The sequence below is a fragment of the Stenella coeruleoalba genome (genome assembly GCF_951394435.1).
Source record: "Stenella coeruleoalba genome assembly, chromosome: 10".
Classification (NCBI taxonomy): Eukaryota; Metazoa; Chordata; class Mammalia; order Artiodactyla; family Delphinidae; genus Stenella; species Stenella coeruleoalba.
Window position 1 is genome coordinate 41,993,736 of NC_137156.1, and position 25,892 is coordinate 42,019,627.

The following is a 25,892-nucleotide window of genomic DNA, read 5'->3' on the forward strand; positions in this document are numbered from 1 at the left end:
TGATTTTAATTAGAAATGTCAGCCAGTTGAATTTTCAGAGACCCGTGCCATACAGATATGTATTCAGTATTCCAGTCCTTAAACTCCAGTGGTCTATATATCTATTTGCCCTCTAGAGCAGTGCTGTCCACTAGAACATTCTGTGATGAAGGAAATATTCTGCATCTGTGCAATCCAATACGGCAGCCACTAGCCGCATGTGGCTATCAAGCACTTGAAAAGTGGTTAGTGCACCTAAAGAATTTTATTTTTTTGTTTGTTTTTTGGCCACACGGCATGCGGGATCTTAGTTCCCCAACCAGGGACCGAACCCGTGTCCCCTGCATTGGAAGAGCAGAGTCTTAACCACTGGACCTCCAGGGAAGTCCCACAAGAATTGTAGTTTTAATTTTATGAAATTTTAATCTAAATAGCCACATGTAGCTAGTGGCTACCATATCAGACAGCACAGCCCTAAGGTATCTTGCTGTTTAAAGATCTATATGATTTGCATCCATTTTTAGTAACATGATGAAGAGATCCAAGTTTAATACAGATGTGGGAGATGCAGATTTCAGAATTCACACATGCCAATTAATTTCTGGTCTTCTTTTTTGGGGTAGGGTGTTTCAAGGGCAAGGGCTTTTCCCTGATCCTAGGCAGAATTTTTCTCCCCCAATTTACTGAAAATTTTATGGTTCATTCCTTTTAATCATAAAATCAATAAGGGAAGACATAGTTTTGGGGTGCAGTTGCTTTTTAAAAAATCAGGTTTACTGAGATATATTTTACTTACAGTGAAATTCATCCTCCTTAGCTGTACTGTCCTGTGAGTTTTAACAAGCATATTCATCGTGTAATCACCATCACTATCAAGATAAAGGCTATTTCTACCACCCCCATAACGTTCCTCACAGGCATAATTGTTTTCAGTTCACTCCTGGTTAATGTGTCATAAGTGTAACGAACAATTTTAATACTCGCATTGGGTTTAGGTCATCTCTTTAACTTCTGCTTTATTGGATTGTGCCTCAGGGTGAAAAAATCTGCTGAGGTCATATAATAAATGAGACTTGTTGGGGCAGCCAAGGGAAAGCAAACTGGTGATGGACATAGTTTATTGACATTGAGGAGAATATATCAGCCAGATGAATGCATACACGCTAATCAAGGATTGACTTAGAAAGATCTTTAACTAAGGAAATAATATCAGGTACAGTGCTAACCACATTTTGTTTATTTTTATTTATTTACTCTTTTTAACTTTTTTTAAAAAATTATTTTATTTTAGTTTTGGCTGCATTGGGTCTTCGTTGCTGTGCGTGGGCTTTCTCTAGTTGTGGTGAGCCGAGGCTACTCTTCGTTGCAGTGCGCGGGCTTCTTACTGCGGGGGCTTCTCTTGTTGCAGAGCACGGGCTCTAGGGCAGGTGGGCTTCAGTAGTTGTGGCCCACGGGCTTAGTTGCTCTGCTGCATGTGGGATCTTCCCGGACCAGTGCTCGAACCCGTGTCGCCTGCATTGGCAGGTGGATTCTTAACCACTGCACCACCAGGGAAGCCCTATTTTTAAAAAATTAGATGAGTGAAATATATAAAAAGTACTTAGAACAATCCCTGGCATCTAGTAAGCACGATTTAAGAATTAGTTATTAAAAAACAAAGAATTAGCTATTATTCTTTTAAAAAACTTTATTGATAGTTGATTTACAACATTGTGTTTGTTTCAGGTGTACAGTAAAGTGATTCAGTTATGTATTTTTTTCAGATTAAATTCCACTCTAGGTTATTATAAGATATTGAGTATAATTCCATGTGCTATACAGTAAATCCTTGTTGCTTATCTATTTTAGGTATAGTAGCTTGTATCTGTTAATTCCTTACTCCTAATTTTTCTCTCCCTTCCTCTTCCCTTTGGTAACCATAAATTTGTTTTCTATGTCTCTGAGTATGTTTTGCATATAGATTCATTTGTATTAGGTTTTAGATTCCGTATATAAGTGATATCATATATTTGTCTTTCTCTGACTTCACTAGGTATAATATTCTCTAGGTCCATCCATGTTGCTGCAAATGGCATTCTTTTTTATTTTTTAATTAAAATTTTTTTTGTTTTACTTTTTAAACTTTTTAAAAATTGGAGTATAGTTGATTTAGTGTTGTGTTAATTTCTGCTGTATAGCAAAGTGACTCAGCGATACATATATATATATATATATATACACATTATTATTATTATTTTTAACAGTCACTTTACTTTTTATTTTATTTTTGGCTCTGTGGGTCCTTGTTGCTGTGCGCAGGCTTTCTCTAGTTGCGGCGAGCGGGGGCTACTCTTCGTTGTGTCGCGCGGGCTTCTCATTGCGGTGGCTTCTCTTGTTTCAGAGCATGGGCTCTAGGCGTGCGGGCTTCAGTAGTTGTGGCACATGGGCTCAGTAGTTGTGACGCACGGGCTTAGTTGCTCTGCGGCATGTGGGATCTTCCCGGACCAGGGCTTGAACCCATTTCCCCTGAACTGGCAAACGGATTCTTAACAACTGTGCCACCAAGGAAGCCCTACACATTATTTTCTTAATATTATTTTCCATTATGGTTTGTCCCAGGACATTGAATGTATTTCCCTGTGCTATAAAGTAAGACCTTATTGTCCAATATTTCATTCTTTTTTTTAAATCACTGAGTAATATTTACAATTAGATATTTGGGGGGAGGGATAAATTGGGAGATTGGGATTGACATATACACACTACTCTAACTAAAATAGATAACTAATAAGAACCTGCTGAACAGCACAGGGAACTCTACTCAGTACTCTGTAATGGCCTATATGGGAAAAGAATCTAAAAAAAAAGAGTGGATATATGTATATGCATAACTGATTCACTTTGCTGTACACCTGAAATTAACACAACATTGTAAATCAGCTATACTTCAATAAAAATTAAAAAAGAATTAGCTATTATATTTTATATGGTATTTTTAATTTTTATTTATTTATTTATTTGGCTGCATTGTCTTTGTTGCTGCGCGCAGGCTTTCTCTAGTTGTGGCGAGCGGGGGCTACTCTTCGTTGCGGTGTGCAGGCTTCTCATTGCAGTGGCTTCTCTTGTTGCGGGTCACGGGCTCTAGGCACGTGGCTTCAGTAGTTGCGGTTTGCGGGCTCTAGAGCGCAGGCTCAGTAGTTGTGGAACACCAGCTTAGTTGCTCCGCGTCATGTGGGATCTTCCCGGACCAGGGCTCGAACCCATGTCTCCTGCATTGGCAGGTGGATTCTTAACCACTGTGCCACCAGGGAAGTCCCTACCTATTATTCTTAATATTGCTATAATTCACAATTAACTTCTGAGATTCACCTACCTTTGGACTGGCCAAAATGAGATGTTAAAGAGTTCTGTTGGTGGGATGGATTATCTCAAGTTTCTCCAGCTATTTTATCATCATTGTTTTTTTACATACTCTGTTAGAGACTTGGCACTGTTTCATATTTACATTTTTTGGTGGGGATGTGAAATTCCAGAGGTTCAAAGTGGGAGCTTTTCTATTTCCCGGAATTGCAGTAGTAAATTCAACATACCCAAGGGCAGGTGAAATCACCATAGGAACTTTTTTGTTTCTCTGTAACCTCATTTAATGTTATCACAACTTATTCCTTTAGATACTTTCTCCTCCACATGCCCCAACAGTCAAAATAGCCCTCTTATTAGATTAGGTTTCCTAATTAAAAGTTCCTGTTGATCCTGTATCCCAAAGTTCCTAGAATTCTGCAATGTTGTCCTTTGTCCAAAGTTTTAATAGAGTGTAGTGTTTCCAGACAGATCTACTACTGTAACAGATCTGGAGGGAAGGAAATTAAAGTTATTTGTGCTGTCCTAGGAGAGGATCTGGCTTGATCTTCAGGGCAAAGCTCTTTAAACTCAGAGGGTGAATCAGAGGAGGTGTGTTGAAGTGCTTCCTTTCCTGTATGTACTGAGAAAACATGTTCTTAAAATTTGTAAGCTCTTTGTCTTGGAGATTCCCTTTGGCTTCCTTCCCAGCGCTTTTCAACTGCATGAGTTGAGGGTTTGCCAAGATTCCTTCTATGGCTGTAGCTTCTGTATCTGCTAGAATTGGACTTTTTTTGTGCTTCTTTAATCTCGTTTGTAAATGTATTAAGTTGCTAGTGGGCCTCTTATGTTTTTGAGATTTTGCTATCCCCAAATCTAATGATCCATGACCAGAGAAGACTCTTTATCTCTACCTTCCCTGGCTTCTAAAGTTCTATTTTTAAAAAAATATTTATTTATTTATTATTTATTTTGGCTGCGCCAGGTCTTAGTTGCGGCACGCGGGATCTTCGTTGACACATGCGGGATCTTTAGCTGCGGCATGCAGAATCCTTAGTTGCAGCATGCAAACTCTTAGTTGTGGCATGCATGTGGGGTCTAGTTCCCTGACCAGGGATCGAACCAGGGCCCGCTGCATTGGGAGTGCAGAGTCTTAGCCACTGAACCACCAGGGAAGTCCCTCAAATCCTTTTTCATTTTTCTAGCAGCTTATCCTACAGCCTCCAGTAAAGGCTACTAAGAGAGGGCCTACATGTTTTTAAGAGAAAGATTGTAAACTGTGCCTGTCCAATATGGTAGCCACTAGTCACACATGGCTATAATTTAAATTTAACTAGTTTAGAATTAAATGAAAATTTCAGCCCATTGGTTGCACCAGCCAAGGGCATTTTCAGTGCTCAAGAGTACATGTGGCTAGTGGCTGCTCTATTGGGCAGCTCAGATATAAACATTTCCATCAAAGCAGAAAGGTCTATTGGGCAGGGCTGCTCTAGATGTTCTCTGATGAGCACACTCACTTTATAGATACTATGACTCTCTACTTCTGTAGACCTTCTTCTTTCTAAAGTTAATTTTGAAGGGTTGCCTTCTGTTGGTATATTTCTTTATGTTCAATTATTTAACAAAAATATAAATATTGCAACAGAACAATGATTAGTATATTTTCATGGCTGCTGTCCGAGGCACAGCCAAACTGCAGAAGCGCTGGTGCTGCCAAAGCCTCTACATTTGGCCATATTTATCCCGACTTTTTTTTTTTTAAACTCTTGGCTGCGTTGGGTCTTCGTTGCGGCGAGCAGGGTCTACTCTTTGTTGCGCTGCACGGGCTTCTCATTGCGGTGGCTTCTCTTGTTGCAGAGCATGGGCTCTAGGGCAGGTGGGCTTCAGTAGTTGTGGCGCACGGGCTTAGTTGCTCCGCAGCATGTGAGGTCTTCCCAGACCAGGGCTTGAACCGCGTCCGCTGCATTGGCAGGCGGATTCTTAACCACTGCACCACCAGGGAAGTCCCTACCCTGACTTTTATATATGTAACCTTTTCTCTAACTTTTTTGTAAAGAATGTTGGAGTGGGACTTCCCTGGTGGTGCAGTGGTTAAGAATCCACCTGCCAATGCAGCCCTGGTCTGGGAAGACCTCACATGCTGTGGAGCAACTAAGCCCGTGCGCCACAACTACGGAACCTGCGCTCTAGAGCCTGCAAGCCACAACTACTGAAGCCGCGCTCCTAGATCCGGTGCTCTGCAACAAGAGAAGCCACCACAAAGAAGAGTAGCCCCTGCTCACCGCAACTAGAGAAAGCCTGCGCGCAGCAATGAAGACCAAACGCAGCCAAATAAATTTAAAAATGTATATATATTAAAAAAAAACGTTGGCGTATTCCAACAAATTGTTCACAAATCCCTTGATTTCTTGTTCCAAGGCTAAATCCCACTGTTGGCCACTAGGTGGAGATGGGAGCCTATTGAACATTCTCTAGCTTTACAGAACATGTAAAATTCAGATTCTTGGCAATGGATAATCTGACTTTTCCCTCAAATCTTAGACTATTTCTCATAAAAATTACCCCACAGTTTTATTTATTTTTCTTAAAGTTTTGTATTTATTAAAAAAATTTTTTTTACTTTTTATTTATTTATGTATTTACTATTATTATTATTTTGGCCACATCGTGTGGCATGTGGGATCTTAGTTCTCTGACCAGGGATCAAACCTGTGCCCCCTGCATTGGGAGCACAGAGTCTTAACCACTGGACAGCCAGGGAAGACCCTAATTTTATTATTTTTTATTGAAGTATAGTTGATTTACAATGTTGTGTTAATCTCTGCTGTACAGCAAAGTGATTCAGCTATACATATATATATTCTTTTTCATATTCTTTTCCATTATGGTTTATCCAAGATATTGAATATAGTTCCCTGTGCTATACAGTAGGACCTTGTTGTTTATCCATCCTGTATATAATAGTTTACATCTGCTCATCCCAGACTCCCAGTCCTTCCCTCTCCCATCCACAGTTTTAGTTTCCCATAGTTGTCCAATAAAACAGGGAAAGGAAAGAAGTACTAAATCATTTAACTTCCATGTTTCCTTGTGACAACCCTCTACCCCCACTAGGACAAGCTTCAAAACCTGATTTGATGGTTAGAATCCTGAGTTAACTTACAGCTTTATGACTGCAGTCTGATTACACCACATTAGAAGGAATTCTTGGCCAAACAGAAAGTCAGGGAGACCATCTTCTTTTTGTCAAACCCTATATTAATCTATTGGTTCTGCTTATAAGCAGAGGATGGAATGTTCAGTATTCTAAGGTAACAGTCAAAATGATTTTTTTAACATCTTTATTGGGGTATAATTGCTTTACAATGGTGTGTTAGTTTCTGCTTTATAACAAAGTGAATCAGTTATACATATACATATGTTCCCATATCTCTTCCGTCTTGCGTCTCCCTCCCTCCCACCCTCCCTATCCCACCCCTCCAGGCGGTCACAAACCACCGAGCTGATCTCCCTGTGCTATGCGGCTGCTTCCCACTAGCTATCTATTTTACGTTTGGTAGTGTATATATGTCCATGCCTCTCTCTCGCTTTGTCACAGCTTACCCTTCCCCCTCCCCATATCCTCAAGTCCATTCTCTAGTAGGTCTGTGTCTTTATTCCTGTCTTACCCCTAGGTTCTTCATGACATTTTTTCCCTTAAATTCCATATATATGTGTTAGCATAGTCAAAATGATTTTTAAACTAAGTTTAAAAATGTGGCTACAAAACAGAAATAGAGTCACAGGTGTAGAAAACAAACTTATGGTTACCAAGGGGGAAAGGGAGGGAGGGATAAATTGGGAGATTGGGATTGACATATACACGCTACTATATATAAAATAGATAACTATTAAGGGACTACTGTACAGCACAGGGAACTCTACTCAATACCCTGTAATGATCTATATGGGAAAAGAACCTAAATAAGAGTGGATATATGTATATGCACAATCGATTCAGTTTGTTGTCAGCAGAAACGAACACAACATTGTAAATCAACTATACTCCAATAAAAATTAATTTTAAAAATGTGGCAATCACTCCCAAAGTTCTGGATCTTGGAGTGGAGACTTCCACAGGAGCCAATGTCAGCCCGTCAGGTCCCAGCTTCAGGGGCTGAAGGGAGACCGGGGGGAGAGGCTGGTTCCCATGTCTGAGAGCCAGTCACGAAGGTGGTTACTTTCTGAGGTTTTCTAACAAGGAGAGAGTCTTTAGGATTTCCCAGGGCAGGGATAAACGCACACTAGGGTCACCAGCTCTCCTTTGCTCCCGGCCCAGACCACAGGGAGTTGAGGAGGAAAAACACGGGGTGGTGTGGCCCCGAGGCGTAGTGAGTGGACCCCAGAGCTTGGAGTCCAGAGGGTCATAAGGGAGTAACTCACTTCACGGTGACAGGTCTGTCCAGACTGGGGTGCTCCACGTGGCAGGGGTAGACGTCTCCCTGCTGACGGGTCATTTCCAGCATCACCAGGAGCTGGGAGGTCCAGTCTCCACCATTGATCAGGTGGATGGACACAACCCCAGCTGTCTTCTTCTGTCCATTCAGGAACCAGCGGACTTGCACGTGGCCTGGATAGAAATCAGTCACATGGCAGACGAGCAGGTGGTGTGCTTGCAAGGGCTCTTTCTTGGAGGGGGAGACGTTCACTTTAGGTTGGAGTAGGAGTGCGGGAAAGAATCTCGTTATGACCATGGAGATAGCTAATGCAGTGCGTTGAGTGATTTTCTTGCCAAATTGACATTTTTAAAAAAATCTAAATTGAAGTATGGTTAACGTACAAGATTACATAAGTTACAGTTGTACAATACAGTGATTCACCATTTTTAAGCCAAATTGACTTTTAGATTTTAAAGATGAATATATCATCCATTAAGCTATTTGGAGGCAGAAGATGGGGGACAGAGTAGGAAAAACAGAGTAAAACATTCAATTTTTCCAAGAAGGGCCTTGTCAGACACAATGAAGAGAGAGCAGAGAGGAACAGGAGAGGGCCAAAGTCAGCACTATAATACTTTCTATAACACCTTCACCAGAAACGTATAGTCTGGTAACTAATATTCTTTGAACAGAAATGTTGAACCAGTGGTGAAGCTACCTAAGTTGACATTTTCCTATCTTGTTCAAAGGGACATGACCTTAGAATCAGAATATATTCAGCCAATAGCATTCTTTTGATCTCTTGGTCTGATAATCCTCATTAGAAAAAGAGAAGAAAAGAAGTAGCTTGATTCATTCTACATTTAATGTATGTTTCCTGGTCTCCTCTACCCACCTCCCCCCAACTCCAAAAAAAAAGAAAATTGTAGCAAGAACCACAAACCCAATATTTTTTGTGTGTTTAATTAGCAGGGGGTCTGGCCTTTTCCCATGCTGGTCTGGCCCCCGTGCACTGTGAAGCCTTCTGGACTCAGGCCACCCAGCCTGGGTCCCACTGAGCTCGGAGATGGGATGGAGAGTGCTTCCCTCCTCTGCTGCCCGAGCCCACCCCTTCCAGGGTCTTCTCTCTCCCACCCATCCTTTCACCTCTGTGCTTCAGGGTGAAACCGTTGTCCACGTGTAGTCTGTCTGCACAGCAAGTCCACCGCGCTCTGTCTCAGTCCCAGGAACTCCCTCTGGATGTTCCAAATCTTGGCAGGGTTTTCTTTTTTTACATTTAAAAACATTTTATTGAAGTACAGTTGATTTACAATGTTGTGTTAATTTCTGCTGTACAGCAAAGTGACTTAGTTATACATATATATCCTTTTGCATATTCTTTTCCATTATTTTCTTTCAGTTATACGTATACATGTATCTATTCTTTTTCACATTCTTTTCCCATTTGGGTTATTACAGAGTACTGAGCAGAGTCCTTTGTTCTATATAGTAGGTCCTTGTTGGTTATCTATTTTAAATATACCAGTGTGTACATGTCAATCCCAAACTCCTGATCTATCCCTCCCCGCCCCCTTCCCCCCCAGTAACCATAAGTTAGTTCTCTAAGTCTGTTTCTATTTTATAAATAAGTTCATTTGTATTATTATTTTTAGATTCCACATATAAGCAGTATCAAATGGTATTTGTCTTTCTCTGTCTGACTTACTTCACTTAGTATGATAATCTCTAGGTCCATCCACGTTGCTGTAAATGGCATTATTTCATCCTTTTTAACGGCTGAGTAATATTCCATTTTATATATACCACATCTTCTTTATCTATTCATCTGTCAATGGACATTTAGGTTGCTTCCAAGTCTTGGCTATTGTAAAAAGCTCTGCTGTAAACATGCAGTGATGTGTTCCATCTTGGTCACAGCCACAAATGCCCCCACGGCACTGTCAGACTGGATGTACACCACTCTGTTATAAAGGTATCACTTCCAGTAGCGGTCCATCACTCCCAGTAGCAGTCACTCCTCCTCTGTACACGTACAGCTCTGTGGAAGGTAGAGAACAGGCAGAGCTGGGCTGGGAGAGGCTACCATGCCCCCAAGAGACTCTGCCCAGTTTCCCTGTGACGTCGAGTGGCTGCATCCAGGACCACATAGTGGTCTTTTGCCTCTTTTCTCCTAAGTCTCCATCCTCCTTCAGCAGAGTGTCTGATTGGAGAACTCAGAGACCTCCCTCTGCCTTCTGTCCAGAGCAGAGTCACAATTATTACTTTGTGTTCAGTGTTTTCTCTCTATCCCCTCACCTCACCCCCAGCCTCTGTGCAGTTCTCTCTCAAGGCATTGACACATCAATTCAGTGTTATTCCTGTTGACGTAAAGGTATTTTGATGACTACCCCTAAACCCATCACCTCCCAGTGTGAAATGATAGAATATACAATGTTCTTGGACTCAGTCATGTGACCTTGGAGAAATCACAGAACCCCCCTGGTCCAAAGTTTTCCTACCCCATAAATGGAGGATTTAACTAAATCATCTCTGAGGTCCTTTCCAGCATTAATCATAAACAGCCCTACCCTAGAGAACCTTCAGGTCTAAGAGGAAAACAAGCAGGTGGACAGGTGGAGAGAGATGGAGAGAGTGACATGACATCTCCTTAGGGTATCTCTTGACTTCTCACTGGTCCTCATCTGCTGGAAAGATCATCATCTCCTTAGGGGCCTGTGAGGGGAGAAATAGAAGGGAGCAGGTGTAAAGGAATGAAGGATGCACTGCTAACCGGGGAGTCCTAACCACACTGTCCTACTGCAGGTGACAACCTTTCTGTGACAGAAGAGGACAGAGGGGAGTCCCCAGCATCAGATCTACTTTATGTATTTATTTATTTATTGTCTGCATGCACAGCTTGCGGGATCTTAGTTCCCCGACCAGGGATTGAACCCAGGGCCACAGCAGTGAAAGCGCAGAGTCCTAACTTCTGAATCGCCAGGGAATTCTAATTTTTTTTTTTTTTTGGTCAGATCTCCTTTAAACCTCCAGTCCCTTTGAATCTCTGTGCTCCTCAGCACCAATGATGGGCATCTCCAGAGACTCCTCCAAATCCTGGCCATCTGTGATTCCACTCACACTTAGCCCCTTGCAAAGGGCCTGACATATAGAAAGCACTTAATACATGTTGAAATTTGAAGTATGGTGGCAAGGTGATCCCCACACTGATCTATAAGCCCCGGTCTCCTCTGGGACTTCTTCCTACACAGCATCCTTCCTGAGAAATACCAGAGACCAATAAATACCTGTGTGTCAGAGCTGGACATCTCTGGTGCCTTCTTTGCGACTCCAGGGCCTGTCCCTGGTCTCGCTATAATTTCAAGTCCCTCGTAGCACGTATCTCGGACACGTAATGTGGGTGCGGATTCTGCAGTCTGTGACCTGCCAGGAGGTAAGTCTTGAGAATGTTCGCTCTGCCCTGCGTCCTTCCCTAGCCGAGAGCAGGAGGTGGAGGGAACAAGGATGGTTGCTGTTCCCTACAGGGCTGATTTACTCTGAACTATTCCTCACATTGTCTCTATGCTGCTGCCGACCTCCTTTGACACCCCTTTTATTTCACCCAGAATTCTGATCACCTCTAGACCCCCGGGGTGCCCCTCCTACTCTAGGTGCCCCATCTTCTAGGAGACCTACTTTTTAAAATTTTTTATTGAAATATAGTTGATTTACAGTTTTGTGTTAGTTTCAGGGGTATAGCAAAGCGATTCAGTTATATATATATATATTCTTTTTTTTTTACATTCTGTAATGTTATAGGTTATTACAAGATATTGAGTATAGTTCCCTGTGCTATACAGTAGGTCCTTGTTGTTTATCTATTTTATATATAGTAGTGTGTATATTTTAATCTCAAACTCCTAATTTATCCCTCCCCCACTCCCCTTTGGTAACCATAAGTTAGTTTTCTAACTCTATGAGTCTATTTACGTTTTGTAAATAAGTTCATTGGCATCATTTCTTTAGATTCCACATATAAGCGATATCGTATGATATTTGTCTTTCTCTGCAGTAGACATAAAGTTTTGCAGGCGTTTCCCATAGAAACGTTGTTAAGCCCTTAGTGATTCAATGGCATCTTTGATACGACGTCATATTGCACTGTAGTCACTACTCTTCTGACAGCCCCGCCCCACCCGGCCAGGCTTTACTTTATTCCTGCTAACTTGTTTCAGGGGCATCTGTGAGCACCTTTGGAGACCCCAACATGTTAGCTAGTTTACTCATGTCTGAATCGCAGTTGTGGATCAAGGTCTGATCTCTCCCATAGGGTCGAGAGCAAAGTATGGAGATACGGATGAGTATCTGCCTGAATTTGGGGAATTTTAACATAAACTACTTCACTGTTCTCTTACACATGGTCTTGGTGGTGATTTGGAACTAGAAATTAAGAGGTGCTATGAGGACTTGATACAGGAACCTTGAAGTCATGATATTATTATACATTACATATAAGGGGCAGCCGGAGGAGGAGGCCATTTCCTGTTTCTCACTTACCCTCTGGTCCTGTCCTGGTTCACAGTTACCAAAATAGTAACTCCCTCAGTTCAGGGAGCACCACCACCTCCAAAGAAAAACAACAGGTGTCCTTAAAAGAAGTATTAGTAAATATAGACTAGCCACTTAAAATGAGCATAAACAATGCATTTACAAAAATAAGAGAAGCTATTGTGTAAAAAGAAAAAAACCTAGGGGATATAGGGAAAACTATATAGAAGGTCTAGGTGTAAAAATATATACTAGTCGGGAATTCCCTGGTGGTCCAGTGGTTAGGACTCGGCGCTTCCACTGCGGGGGTGGGGTGGGGGGTGGGGCACAGGTTTGATTCCTGGTCCGGGAATTAGGATCCCGCAAGCCAAGAGGCGCGCCAAACAAAAACAAAACAAAACAAAACAAACAAACTATATATATATAGCTTTTTCTTTCAAAAGAAAAACCACATTAATGAGAATAAATATTGGGAGAGATACAACTGAAAAACAGTTAGTAAGCTGGAGTACTAGACTACAGAGCTCTCTTAGAATAAAAGATGGAAGGATAAAGAAATTGAAAACAGAGAAGAAAAGCCAAAAGAGATGAAAGAGAGACGTGCCCAATGTGGGTAATATGAATTTCATAAAAATAGAGAGAAGAAATAGTTACAGAAATAAAAGAGACAAAGTCTTAGAATTAAAACATAAAGAGGCTCCTTAATATCCTACAGTAAGATCTGGACAAACCCATTTTAGGTACAATATAACGAATTTTACAATAGCAGACAATGAGAGAATTCTAAAAGATTCTGGAGAGATACACTGACAGCAGACTTCCTAATGCCAACAATGGATGCAAAAAAGTCATTGGGATAATATTATTTAAAATATTAAAGAGAAAAAAGTCAAACTTAGAATTTAATACAACAGCTAAATGTTATTCAAAGTGATGATATAATAAAAACGTTCTCAAGCATACAAAGCTTCAGAAGGTTTGCCCACAAATACATTGAAAACACTTTTGGAGGAAGTATTCCAGTAAGAGAAAATTTCAGGAGGTGCCAAAAAGGTATGGGAAGTAAGACTGATCAAATACCTTGGTGAAGGAGAAGTATTTGAATGTATTTGAAAGCATGCTAAGGTGCTTATCTGGTTAGAGGGAAGATGGGGGAGGTACAGACAACACATGCACCCCAATGTTCACTGCAGTACCATTTACAACAGCCAGGATATGGAAGCAGCCTAAATGTCCATCGATGGATGAATGGATGCAGAAGCTGTGGTACATATCTACAAAGGAATACTAGTCAGCCATAAAAAAGAATGAAATAATGCCATTTGCAATGACATGGATGGACCTAGAGATTGTTATACTGAGTGAAGTAACTCATACAGAGAAAGACAAATATCACGATATCACTTAGGTGTGAAATCTAAAAAATGGTATAAATGAACTTATTTACAAAACAGAAATAGAGTCACAGATGTAGAAAACAGACTTATGGTTACTAAGGGGGAAGGAGGGAGATACATTGGGAGATTGGGATTGACATATACACACTAATATATATAAAATAGATAACTAATAAGAACCTATTGTATAGCACAGGGAACTCAATACTCTGTAATGACCTATATGGGAAAAGAACCTAAAAAAGGGTTGGTAGGTATATGTATAACTGATTCACTTTGCTGTAGAACAGAAACGAACACAATATTGTAAATCAATGCCACTCAGTGTAGGAAAGAGCATCAGAGCAGGTGGTTTTTGTTTGTTTTTTTGTGCCGAAAAGCAGTCCATAGACTGCCTGCCCAAGAATCATCTAGGGAGCATGCTAAACACGCAGGTCCCCTGGCCCTACTTTGGAAAAGTTACTCTAACTCAGGTCAGGATGGAACCCAGGAATCTGTATTTTTAACACACTTCGCGGCTGATCCTCCTGTGTGGCCAGGTTTGGAAACACAGACTCAGATGATTTCTTAGATCCCTTCCAAGCTGAAAATCATTTATTCAATCACTTTTGACACATTGCCTTCAGATATTTGGTTAGACTTCTCTTTACCAGGATAGACAGTTAACTTTATATATATATATTTTACTTTAGACTAAATTCTGCCAGTGCCTCCCAATTAGAAGCCAAAAGTAAGGGTGATGCAGTCCACACAGGTCAACCTCCAGGCTGAGACACGGGCATAGGGGACATGGAGGGACTCGTGGAGGTTACCCAGCACCCTCTGCCCTCCTCAGAAAGGTCCACTGGAACTCCTTATGGCTCTTTTTCACTCTAAACATCTCTAACAGTTATACAGTTTTCCTCACATAATGAAATAAAGTAATATTTTAAAACATGATTTAAAGATTTAAAAGATTTTTACTACTGTGTAGCCAGTGTTTCCCTTTTAAAGTTTCTTAGTAAAAAAAACATTTTTTTTTTTTTGCGGTACGCGGTCCTCTCACTACTGTGGCCTCTCCCGTTGCGGAGCACAGGCTCTGGACGCGCAGGCTCAGCGGCCATGGCTCACGGGCCCAGCCGCTCCGCGGCATGTGGGATCTTCCCGGACCGGGGCATGAACCCATGTCCCCTGCATCGGCAGGCGGACTCTCAACCACTGCACCACCAGGGAAGCCCTTTCCTTTTTTTTGGCCATGCCATGTGGTTTGCAGGATCTTAGCTCCCTGACCAGGGATTGAACCTATGTCCCCTGAAGTGGAAGCATAGAGTCCTAACCACTGGACAGCCAAGGAATCCCCAAATTTATTTTATTTTTTAACTCCAAATTGGTCCACAGAAACGTATAGGACGAGTAGGAGTCCCTACACCATGGATTAAGATAGAGGATTTGTTTGAGCTCAGCTATGCGGTGTTCTGATGGCCTTTCCTCTCCCTTCACAGGATACATTCTTGGAGGATGTAGAAACAGTTAATCTAAGCCCCTCCCATCCCTTTGACTTCCTGTGGACCAAGCCTCCCTGGTGCTCGTGGGCCCAATGAATTCTTCCATCTTCTCACCCAGGCTCTTTCCTCTACTTCTTTCCCCAGCAACAGCTACATTTAACTCAGAGAATTTCTCTGATTGGCTGAATACAGCAGGGGGCTCCCTCATCCTAGAATCTGTTTCTTCCTCTTTACCTTCCCCCTCTTCCTTTACCCTCCACACCGACTGGGACTTATTTGGTTAAAGCACCAGGGGACAATGGTCCTCAGTGGGGGGCTGGTCCTGGGACTCCACACCTTGATGACCCTCCTGAGCCCCCAGGAAGCTGGGGCCATCAAGGGTGAGTGCAGAGGGTGCTGGGTAAGGAGAGGAGATTAAGGGCGTGGGGTTACACGCCAGATGGTACAGAGAGTGAACAGTTCCTTTCCTCTGGTTTATGGGCAACTTCTGTTACCCGCATCCCTCTCACCTCTATCAGGTCTGTCCTGGACCTAAAATACAGGTGCAGCTCAGCCCAGCATCACATTCAGGTGCCTCCTCATTCCTCCCTCCTCTCTGAGACCCAAACCTCCGTCCTACTGCTGCCCAGCATCCTGATTTCTGTACCACTTCCTGGCTTCGGGCGAGCCCATTTTCTATTGCTGTATTTATCACCAGGTCAATAGGTAGCTGTTTATCTGTCTTTATCCTGCTCTAGACTTGAGCTCCTTGTGTGCGGGGTCCACAGCTGGTTTGTCTGTATTTCCTTGGGGCCTGGTATCGTGCTGGGCACATGGTGGTTTCTCATGATCATTGCACAAATAATTTCATAGAATTATAAAGCCATCTTATCAACGAACACCTAACTCCCAATTTCTAGAAAATTGAGCCTCAGTCATGGGAAGACACACATTTGATCATAATGCTCTGAGACAGAAGAGTTGTGACATGAACCCTGAACTTCTGACTCCTTTTCCACTGCTCTTTGCAATACCTTGGGCTGCCTTTTTCTATCCCTTCAGGCTCTGGTCACAAATCTTCTTACTCCTGCCCGCTATCACCTGTTTTCCCTCACATCCTCTTGCACTGCATCTCTGTGCCCAAAGCTCCATGGATGCTCTTCACCTTACTTATTTTCTCCTCATCCCACCCCTACTCACCTCTCATCTCACACACAGGACCTGGTAGCACAGCTGGGGCAGACCATCAGAGCCAAGATTTAACTCTGGGGATCCCAAGCCTGAGCTTAGGCAACCTCTCTTCTTCCCAACCCGGTATGCCGGGCTGCACCCATGACTCTGTGCTGGCCAGTGTGCAGGGGATGTGCCCATGCCCTCCATCCTCTCCCTCCCGTCCCTTGGCAACCCTTCTACTCTCCAAGGACCAGCTCAGCGTCAGAACGGGACTCTGCCCCCGCACAGAACCAAGGATGGGGCACAGCTCAGAGACTCAATACATCACATCTGATGGATGAGATTGATACCTTTTCTTTTCTCCCCCGACCCCTGAACTCACCCAATACAGCTGACCACATGGGCTCCTACGGACCAGCCTTCTACCAGTCCTATGATGGCTCGGGTCAGTTCACCTACGATTTCGATGGAGAGCAGCTGTTCTCTGTGGACCTGAAGAAGAGGGAGGCTGTGTGGCGTCTGCCTGAATTTGGCAACTTCGCCTACTTTGACCCGCAGCGTGGGCTGGCCAGTATCACGATGATCAAAGCGCATCTGGACGTCTTGGTGGAGCGCTCAAACCGTACCAGAGCCGCCAACGGTACCGGGCCTTTCCTCTGTGCCCCCCTCCACTAAGCCCCTGGCAGGCAGGGGAGGCCTAGAGAAGCCTCCTCTCCCCACTCACAGGCCTCTATGGACTCCTGGGCTCCACTCTCGGAATCTGAGACTGTTGTGCTCAGGCCCTTTCCTTCCCAGGAGGTGCTGGATCTTCTCAGGTTCCTTCAGCAACCTCTTCCTCTTGAGAAATGACCCCTCCCGCTGTACTCCCCATCAGGGACCTGGCAGATACAGGACCCCCGGGGGCCCCCTCTGCCCTCCACAGTCTCTCATCCCTCTGTCCCCCTGCTTCTGTCCTGGTGTCACCATCCTAGACCATTCCCTGCTCTCGGAAAGCTAATAGGAGGAAACACCCTTCAATCCCAGCCCTGATAAGGCCCAGCTGGAGGGCTGAGCCTGTGGGATTCAGGGCCTGGTTCCTCCTAGTGCCCCCAAGAGTGACTGTGTTGCCCAAGTCTCACGTGGAGCTGGGCCAGCCCAACGTCCTCATCTGCGTCGTGGAGAACATCTTCCCCCCTGTCATCAATATCACCTGGCTGCGCAACGGTCAGACCATCACTGAGGGGGTGGCCCAGACCAGCTTCTATGCCCAGCCCAACCATCTGTTCCGGAAGTTCCACTACTTGCCCTTCGTGCCCTCGGTGGATGACTTCTATGACTGCAAGGTGGAGCACTGGGGCCTGGACCAGCCGCTCTTTAAGCACTGGGGTACGAAGCCCCCTCCCCAGGCCCCCCTTCTCACACCCGTGTGTCCTTCACTCTGGAATCCCTTTGCCCGACCCCCTGACCCTCTCTTTCTCTCCCAGAGCCCCAGGTGCCTACCCTGCTGCCTGACACCACAGAGACCCTGGTCTTCACCCTCGGCCTGGCCCTCGGCCTGGCCGGCTTCCTCGTGGGCGTCATCCTCATCATCACAGGCACATGCCTGTCCAGCACCCCCAGGTGCGCAGGACCCGGGAGTCTGGTGGGGAGGAAAGCAGATGACTCTGCATGGGACTAGGGTGGAGGATGAGAGATTCTGTGGGGAGGGGTGGGGTCAGGGACGAGTGGTAGGCAGGGAATAGAAGAGAAGAGGTGAGGCGAGGGTGTCAGGTTTGGGGGAGGTGGGCAGAGATGGGATCCCAGAAGTGTGAGCTGGGACAACATTGGTCATATGGTTTTTGCTACTTTAGGTAATGGCCCTTCTGAGAGAAACAGGTAGGGGAGACACCCTACGGCTTCCTGGCAAGTGTCTGACAGCCCTTGGATGCTCAGTGTCAGAGTCTACCACATTCATCCCCACCGTGCTGACTTTGAAAGGGATCAACCTCTGTCCTACAGGTCTCCTCCTTTTTGGCTCCTGTACTCAAGGCAGGGACTTGTGGGGCACCAAGGAGTTCCCTTTCCCACCCCCAAAACACACACACACACACACACACACAAACACACACACACACACACACACACACACACACACACACACACTTTCTTGCTCTACCCAAAGCCCTGGCTAGCAGCAGTAAAATTTTAAACAGTGTTTGCACTGTATTCATTTTACCAGGTCTTGGCCAATTCTTTCAGGGTGTAAGGGATGCTGGGATCTGGAAGTGGGGACTTCTGGGGATGACTACTGAGCATGACCACCTGCTACTGGGGATTGACAATCATTCCCGGGCCAGTCTAGCTACGTCTTGCTCCATTTGACTCATCAGTTTGGGTCCCCTTGTGTGTCACGTGTGAACGGACTGTTTCACATGGACATCATGAAATCAACATCCTGAATTCGGATTTGCCCCAAAAGGGATGCAGAGTATCCTGTTCATTGCAACTCCCCACAACCAATGACAGTTCTACAGGGCACCAGGAGAGGAAACGTTCATGGAAATTTCAGTCTTGTCCAGATTTACTCTGTCATGAAGAGGCCGTTGGTATCCAGCCATGATCTACAATGTCATCTCCTTTTTCTACATTCCCTAGAGTCCCAAGCATGGCAAAGAGACCCAAGGCTTGGGTAGGATGGCCATATCTTCTGCCTGGGGTCAATCATATCAGGTAGGAGGGTAGCAGTGTAGATCATCAAGGTATCTGGTAAGAGGAAGGTCTAGGAGAGATCCACCTGAATGCTCTCTAAATCTGTGGGCTGGAAGGTTTTACTTTACTGTGAACAAAATTTAAAATGCACACAAAGTGGTAACTAACTATACAAAGTAGTTTATGTCAAGTACCAAGTGAGTGGTACAGATTGATGGTTTTCAAACTGGAATACAGAGAAGAGTCACTTGAGAGCCTTTTAAAAAGTACAGGCTTCTCCCAGATCAACTGAATTAGAATCTCGGGGCTGGGGAGAGTGGTGACGGGGAGTCTGTAATATTTTAACACGCTCTAGATGGTGCCGATGAAGCCATCCTGGACCCAGGCTGTGGTCTGGGAACAGGGACCCATGGACAGAGTCTGGTGCTATTGGAGGTCATTGGAAGAGAGGATCCCTGAGGTCTGAGTAGTCCAGGAGGGCTTTCTGGAAAACCTGTTTTTTTTAGGGCATGAAAGTTGAGGAAGGGACTTCCCAGTGGTTAAAACTCTGTGCTTCTAATGCAGGGGCACAGGTTCAATCCCCGGTTAGGGAACGTGCTGTTCCACACAGCCAAAAAAGAAAAAGTTGAGCAAGATACAGGTGAGTAGGGGCAAGATGGGGGTTGGAACTGGGAGCATTTGGTCCCGGAAAAGAGAGAAACCAAGAGATTATGAGGACTCTGTGGATTTCCCAAGAGAGAATAAATGGGGGGATATCGATGGCCAGAAGAGGACTCGGATGGAAGTGGGAGAAGATGGTTCTAATCCAGGTTTTTGCTTGCCAGTCACAGAAACCCTATTAAAATGGTTATAGACAAAAGGAGAGGGTATTTACGATAAAGACACAAGAGTGGTATTCAGAACCCAAGGGTGGGTTTGAGCCAGGCCCTGCAAGGAACAGAACTCAGAGTGGAAGAGCCAGCAGAACGCAGAGCAGTCCGTCTTGCTCTCTCTCTCTGGGCCATAGGGTCCCTGTTTTCTAGATCCCTTGGTACGTCAGCCATATTCTCTCCCTATGGACTGACTGTCCTTTTCAGCCGACATGTCAACCCTATAGGTCCTGTGTTTGTATGTCACCTCAGCTCTAGCCGCCCACAGACTGTGTCTCCCAGTCACAATTTTAAATCATTGAAAAAACAAACGACTGCCCAAACTTGGGGAAAGTATCCACCCCAGCCCAATGTACTGTGACCAGGGGACCAAGACCCACCTCTGGGGTGAGGAGTCGGGTCGTTCTCAGAGAAAGATCTCAGAAGACACCGCAAGAGATGTCTGTCCCCATAGTGCCCTGATCTCTGCTGATCTTTTACTTAAAACTTAACTTGATGCATCCTTGGAAACGTGTTTCTCTCATCTCTGTCCTAATGTTTAATAAAGTCATAAAAGTGTCCTGTCTTGAACAGACTGGTGGTTGCCAAGGCGGGGCTGTTGGGGAAGGGATGGAGTGGGAGTTTGGGGTTAGCAGATGTAAACTCTTATATATAGAATAGATAAACAACAAGGTCCTACTGTAGAGCACAGAGGACTGTATTCAATATCCTATGATAAACCATAATGGAAAAGAATATTAAAAAAAGAATGTATATATATGTACAACTGAATCACTTTGCTCTACAGCAGTAATTAGCACAACATTGTTAATTAGCTATACTTAAGGAAAAAAAAAGTGTCCTCTTTTGACCAGAAGTGTGCTTTTTTTCACTATGCATATATTACCCAGAAATCACTAGAAACAATTTGGAAGGAATATGGAGCTATTCCAAAACTTTTAGGTTTATGTATCTGCCTTCACACTCACATTTTTTTTTCTTCTAGTCTCAAAGTAAATTATCTCTCATTAAAAAAAAAATTGTCCTGCATTCCTTTTTCTAAATAAATTTATTTATTTTAAACTTATTTTTAATTTTTGGCTGCGCTGGGTCTTCATTGCTGTGTGCGGGCTTTCTCCAGTTGCAGCGAGCGGGGGTTACTCTTCGTTGTGGTGCACAGGCTTACTGCGGTGGCTTCTCTTGCTGCGAGCACAACCTCTAGGTGCGCAGGCTTCAGTAGTTGTGGTACACGGGCCTTGGTTGTTGTGGCTCGCGGGCTCTAGAACGCACGCTCAGTATTTGTGGTGCACAGGCTTAGCTGCTCCGCGGCATGTGGGATCTTCCCAGACCAGGGATCGAGCCCATGTCCCCTACATAGGCAGGCGGATTCTTAACCACTGAGCCACCAGGGAAGCCCTGTTCTGCATTCTTTTTTTTTTTTTTTTTTTTGCGATACGCGGGCCTCTCGCTGCCGTGGCCTCTCCCGCTGCGGAGCACAGGCTCCGGACGCGCAGGCTCAGCGGCCATGGCTCACGGGTCCAGCCGCTCCGCGGCATGTGGGATCTTCCTGGACCGGGGCACGAACCCGTGTCCCCTGCATCGGCAGGCAGACTCTCAACCACTGCGCCACCAGGGAAGCCCTGTTCTGCATTCTTGATCTGACTTCTTTCAGTCTCTTTTAGAATAGACAGTCACCTTCTCTTCTGTATTTTCAAACTCTCCCCCTTTGCAGAGTTCCCTCTCCACAGATAATAAACATATCATCACTCTCGTATACTGAGAACATTAAATCTCCTCTCTGTCCTATAACCCATACCTCACAAGCTCCTCCCATCACCTTCTCTGAAAGAGGATTCTGCATGGGCTGCATCCACATCCCCTCTTCCAATCTACTTTCTCTCTTAAAATTTTAATTTTTAACAACGTAATTTTATCCACATAGTTTAGAGAATCCAATAGTTCTACCAGATTTGCGTAAAAAACAATTCCAGTCTCTAGCCCCTTCTCCTATCATGTTCTTGTCCCCAGAGTTGATAAGTGTTCAACTGTTTTTAACTAATTCTGTTAATACTGACCTTCTGTCTCTAAATAGTATTCTTGCTTTGCTATATCTTGATTTTTCAGCTTCAAGCCTTTTCTCTTTACTTCCTACTATGGAAGAAGAGGATTTAAACCACACACATGCACCCCTTCCTCTAATATAGTTATATTGTAATTTTGGCTAGGTTGGTGTTCAGTGTTTATATTATTATGATCTTATGAAGGGTATTCATAGCCAAACTACAGAGTAAACCATGCCTGCTCTTCCTTTCCTAGACAACTTTGTGTTTTCCCTGGGATGAATAATCGGCCTGTTTTCTCTTTGCTTGGTTTTCTTGGTACCTGTCATTAAAGAATCACAAATTTCCTCACAATACAATCAGCTACCCTGGGTATTCTGTCCATTTTACTGTCAGATAAAACTCCCAGAACCTTGTGTCAGCTTCGATCTTAACTAGTTGCTCTCAGTGAGACAGCTGTCATCCTGGGACCACCATTTACCATCCTTGTCAGGATTTACCTGTCCTCTGTGTTGGACATTCTGTTTCTTATATCCAGCTAGAAGAATGACCAGGTTTTGGAATTACTGACGAGATGTTACTTCTCCCAACCATTCATGCAACTCCCCTTGTTCAGACTTTCTCACTTAGGATAGACTCTCAATTCCTTACTGGCTAAGGCTCTCCAACCTCACCCCTCCTCCGGCCTTCCTTCTTTCATTAAGTTACAGCCACACTCTCTTTCCTTAGACTCCTCCTGCCTGTGATCTTAACATCAATGCTTCCAACTCATCATTCATTCACAACACATGTGGTAAAAATTCAGAGGCTTCCCTGATCAGCTTTGCTAAATAAACCACCCATCTCCAGTCCTTTTCGATCACAAGACTCCATTTATCTTTGTGGACAGACATCTCTCCTGGAATGGAGGCCCTCCTCTCAGGCTTTCTTTCCTCCTTCGGGGGCGTGACCCGTCATGTAGAAACGTCACTTCCTCCCTTCTCTCCATCTCTCCCCTCATCTCCAGTCAGTTCCATTAACTGTGGTTTGGCTGTCTTGTGGTTTGATTCTACCTCCTGTGGAGGCTCCAAATTTGAGTAAACCTCCTCTTCCCAGGAGAAGACTCCTTGGCATTTCTGCCTCCCGGAGACTTTCTGTTGCCCCGTCCCTAGAGCCCCAGCGCCACTCCTGAGACTCGGTTGGATTCCCACTTTTCCTTCATTCCTTCCCTCAGGCCTGCAGTATATGCTCTGCTCCAGGTACAAGTTCTTACCATAACGCCTGGAACATGGCAGTTACTCAGTAACTGACCGAAGAGTAAGATATAGTCTGCTCAGCTCTCAGATTCCTTGATGACACACCCAAATGAAGAAACATTTAAAAACTTTCTGCTGTTATTGACATGATTGCTTTTATGATTACTATTAGCTTTCATGTATTGAGCACTTCCAATGTGCCAAGCACTAAACACTTACATCTGTCAAAGCTATGAGTTTGCACACCTACCATGGTGTTTCCTAAACTGTTCCATGGAGCTCAAATGTTCTGAAGGATGTTAATAACTTAATTAAAAACAAATCAATGTAAGTAACCTTTTTTTTCCTAAAACATATTTTAATATGGGTAAGGAAATGCCAAACGTAAGTATGCAGGTTTTAGTATATAGCAATCTGCCTTTCAAAAATGACATGCCATGTTTGGTAATAGCAAAGGATTGGAAACATGTCCAACAAGAATGGAAAAGCTGAAAGAGCTACGGTACCTCCATGAGGAGGAGAAACATTAAGCTGTTAGAAAGAATGAAGACGATCTCTTTAAGCTGATATGGAGGGGTCCCTAGGATGCAGTGGAAAAATGCAAGACACAAAAGAATGTACATACTGTGTGCTACCTTGGGGTAAGAAAGAGGGAAGCTATATGTTTGCAGAAAGCCACACTGAAAAGATAAACCAGAAATTGTTAAAAAAGTGGTAGGGGGAAGAGCTGAGTTGAGGGAATGCGTTTGAGGCAACAGGGATAAAAGCGAATATTGACTTTTGAAATATACAAATGCTTTACAATTTTTATAAACATGAAACAAAAAGCCCTAAAATTTAAAACAAACATAAACAACGGAACCTAGAGAGAAGACTTATTTTAACTCCTATTAGAAAACAGTACTGTATATTCTTAGTGGACTATATTCTAAGGATAAAAAGTAGTACTAAAAGCATTGATAGTCATTCAGTAGTTTTATTATTAGTAATAATATTGTATTGTTATTTTGAAACTATGTTTATATATATTATAGGATAAAGCAACTCGGGAATGATGTAATGTATTTGGGAACCATGATTTTAGCGTATAAAAGGAAAGAAAAAAGTAGCTGAATTAAAACCCTAATATTAAATTTGAATTAGAAACATCAATTTAACCTAATGATTTATAGATATATATATTTTCTAGCTCTAGCAAATGAAAGAACCTGGAAGCAATGGTCCTTCAGGAGCGATGGGCATCCTTAGAGCACAGATTGTGGTTTCCTAATACCATTACCCAATAAAAGGAACTGGAGTTTCTTAGAGAAGTGACTTATTTCAAGTCTAGGCTAGGGAAAACACAAAGCATGCTTGTTTCAGAAAACAAGAAAGTGCTCAAAGACTACCAGAGTCATGTCAAAAGAAAAGAGCAGCCATCTTGAAGGGGCTCCCACTGGCCAAATTTGGGACAATTTGAGGATTAAAAAAAATTACTATAATCAACTTAAACACATTGAATGGATAAAAATGCATGAGTCCCTAATAATAATCAAATAAAGATAAAGCAAACAAGCAACAACAACAAGACTTTTCTATCACCACTGGGTGTAATATTCTATTTCCAACAAAGAAAATTGGTACTTAAACAAAACAAGTGGGCTTCCCTCGTGGCGCAGTGGTTGAGAATCTGCCTGCTAATGCAGGGGACACAGGTTCGAGCCCTGGTCTGGGAAGATCCCACATGCCGCGGAGCAACTAGGCCCGTGAGCCACAACTACTGAGCCCGTGCGTCTGGAGCCTGTGCTCTGCAACAAGAGAGGCCGCGATAGTGGGAGGCCCGCGCACCATGATGAAGAGTGGCACCCGCTTGCCACAACTAGAGAAAGCCCTCGCACAGAAACGAAGGCCCAACACAGCCATAAATAAATAAATAAATAAAAAATCACACACACACAAAACAAACAAACAAACAAAAAAAAAAACAAGCAGATATCCTGACTTTTCAGAAGGAACTCTATAGTTCCCTGGTTGAGAAAATGTCTTCCTTTCAGATGATGGCCAGCTGGGAAAAAATAGAATGATAAAATCAGTATTTTGCAGCCCTAATATGAGAATTGTTTCAGGGAAGGCATCTAGATGTTAGGAGAACAGATGACTGGAAACGGGAGAGTCCCATTACACCAAAGTATCATGCCTACAGATTGTTTGCTATTGATGAAAGGGAGAAAATATCTTCACAGAGGAAAGAGATCTGGCTGTCACTGCCTCAGCTCGGCAATCCAACTTGTCTTCACCAGTAATGAGACAACAACACGGTCATCACATCCTTCTTGATGAGATGAAAAGTACACAGTATCACCTATGAAGAATTATAGTCAAAAAGATCTTTAATCCAAATCTGATCAAGCCTTCTGTTCAAAGTTCTAGTTTATAGAAAATACATTGGATAGAGGAATAAGTCAAATGAAGCCAGGAAGAAATAATCATACAAATTCAGAATGTGAGATATTCTATAAGAAAATTGGCCTGGTCTCTCTAAAAACAACATTAAAAAAAAGGAGGAGGGGGCGATTAAGAGAGACTTGAGAGACATTACAATCAGATTTAGTGGGCAACTAATCTTTAGTGGCAACATCTTTGGGGGAAAACAGATATAAAGACCCTTTTGAGACAAATGGGAAAATAGACTGGGTAACCAGTGATATTTGGAAATTATTTTCAATTTTTTTCAATATGATTACTGTACTGTGGTTATGTAGCAAGACAACTTTAAGTATTTAGAGAAAATGCCATGATGTCTTTATTTTGAAATGGATGCAGATATAAAC

The 25,892-nt window shown here is 43.4% G+C and overlaps 1 protein-coding gene across 1 annotated transcript; it reads left to right on the top strand.

Annotated features, from left to right (window-relative positions):
• Nucleotides 1–15,397: 15,397 nt before the first annotated feature.
• On the top strand, nucleotides 15,398–18,209 carry LOC307192247 (HLA class II histocompatibility antigen, DO alpha chain-like). The gene is made up of 5 exons (XM_079932954.1): nucleotides 15,398–15,500; nucleotides 16,664–16,912; nucleotides 17,356–17,637; nucleotides 17,736–17,871; nucleotides 18,102–18,209. Exons 1-5 carry the CDS (start codon nucleotides 15,419–15,421, stop codon nucleotides 18,103–18,105), a joined length of 753 nt encoding a protein of 250 aa, XP_079789080.1. The 5' UTR covers nucleotides 15,398–15,418; the 3' UTR covers nucleotides 18,106–18,209.
• Nucleotides 18,210–25,892: the final 7,683 nt, after the last annotated feature.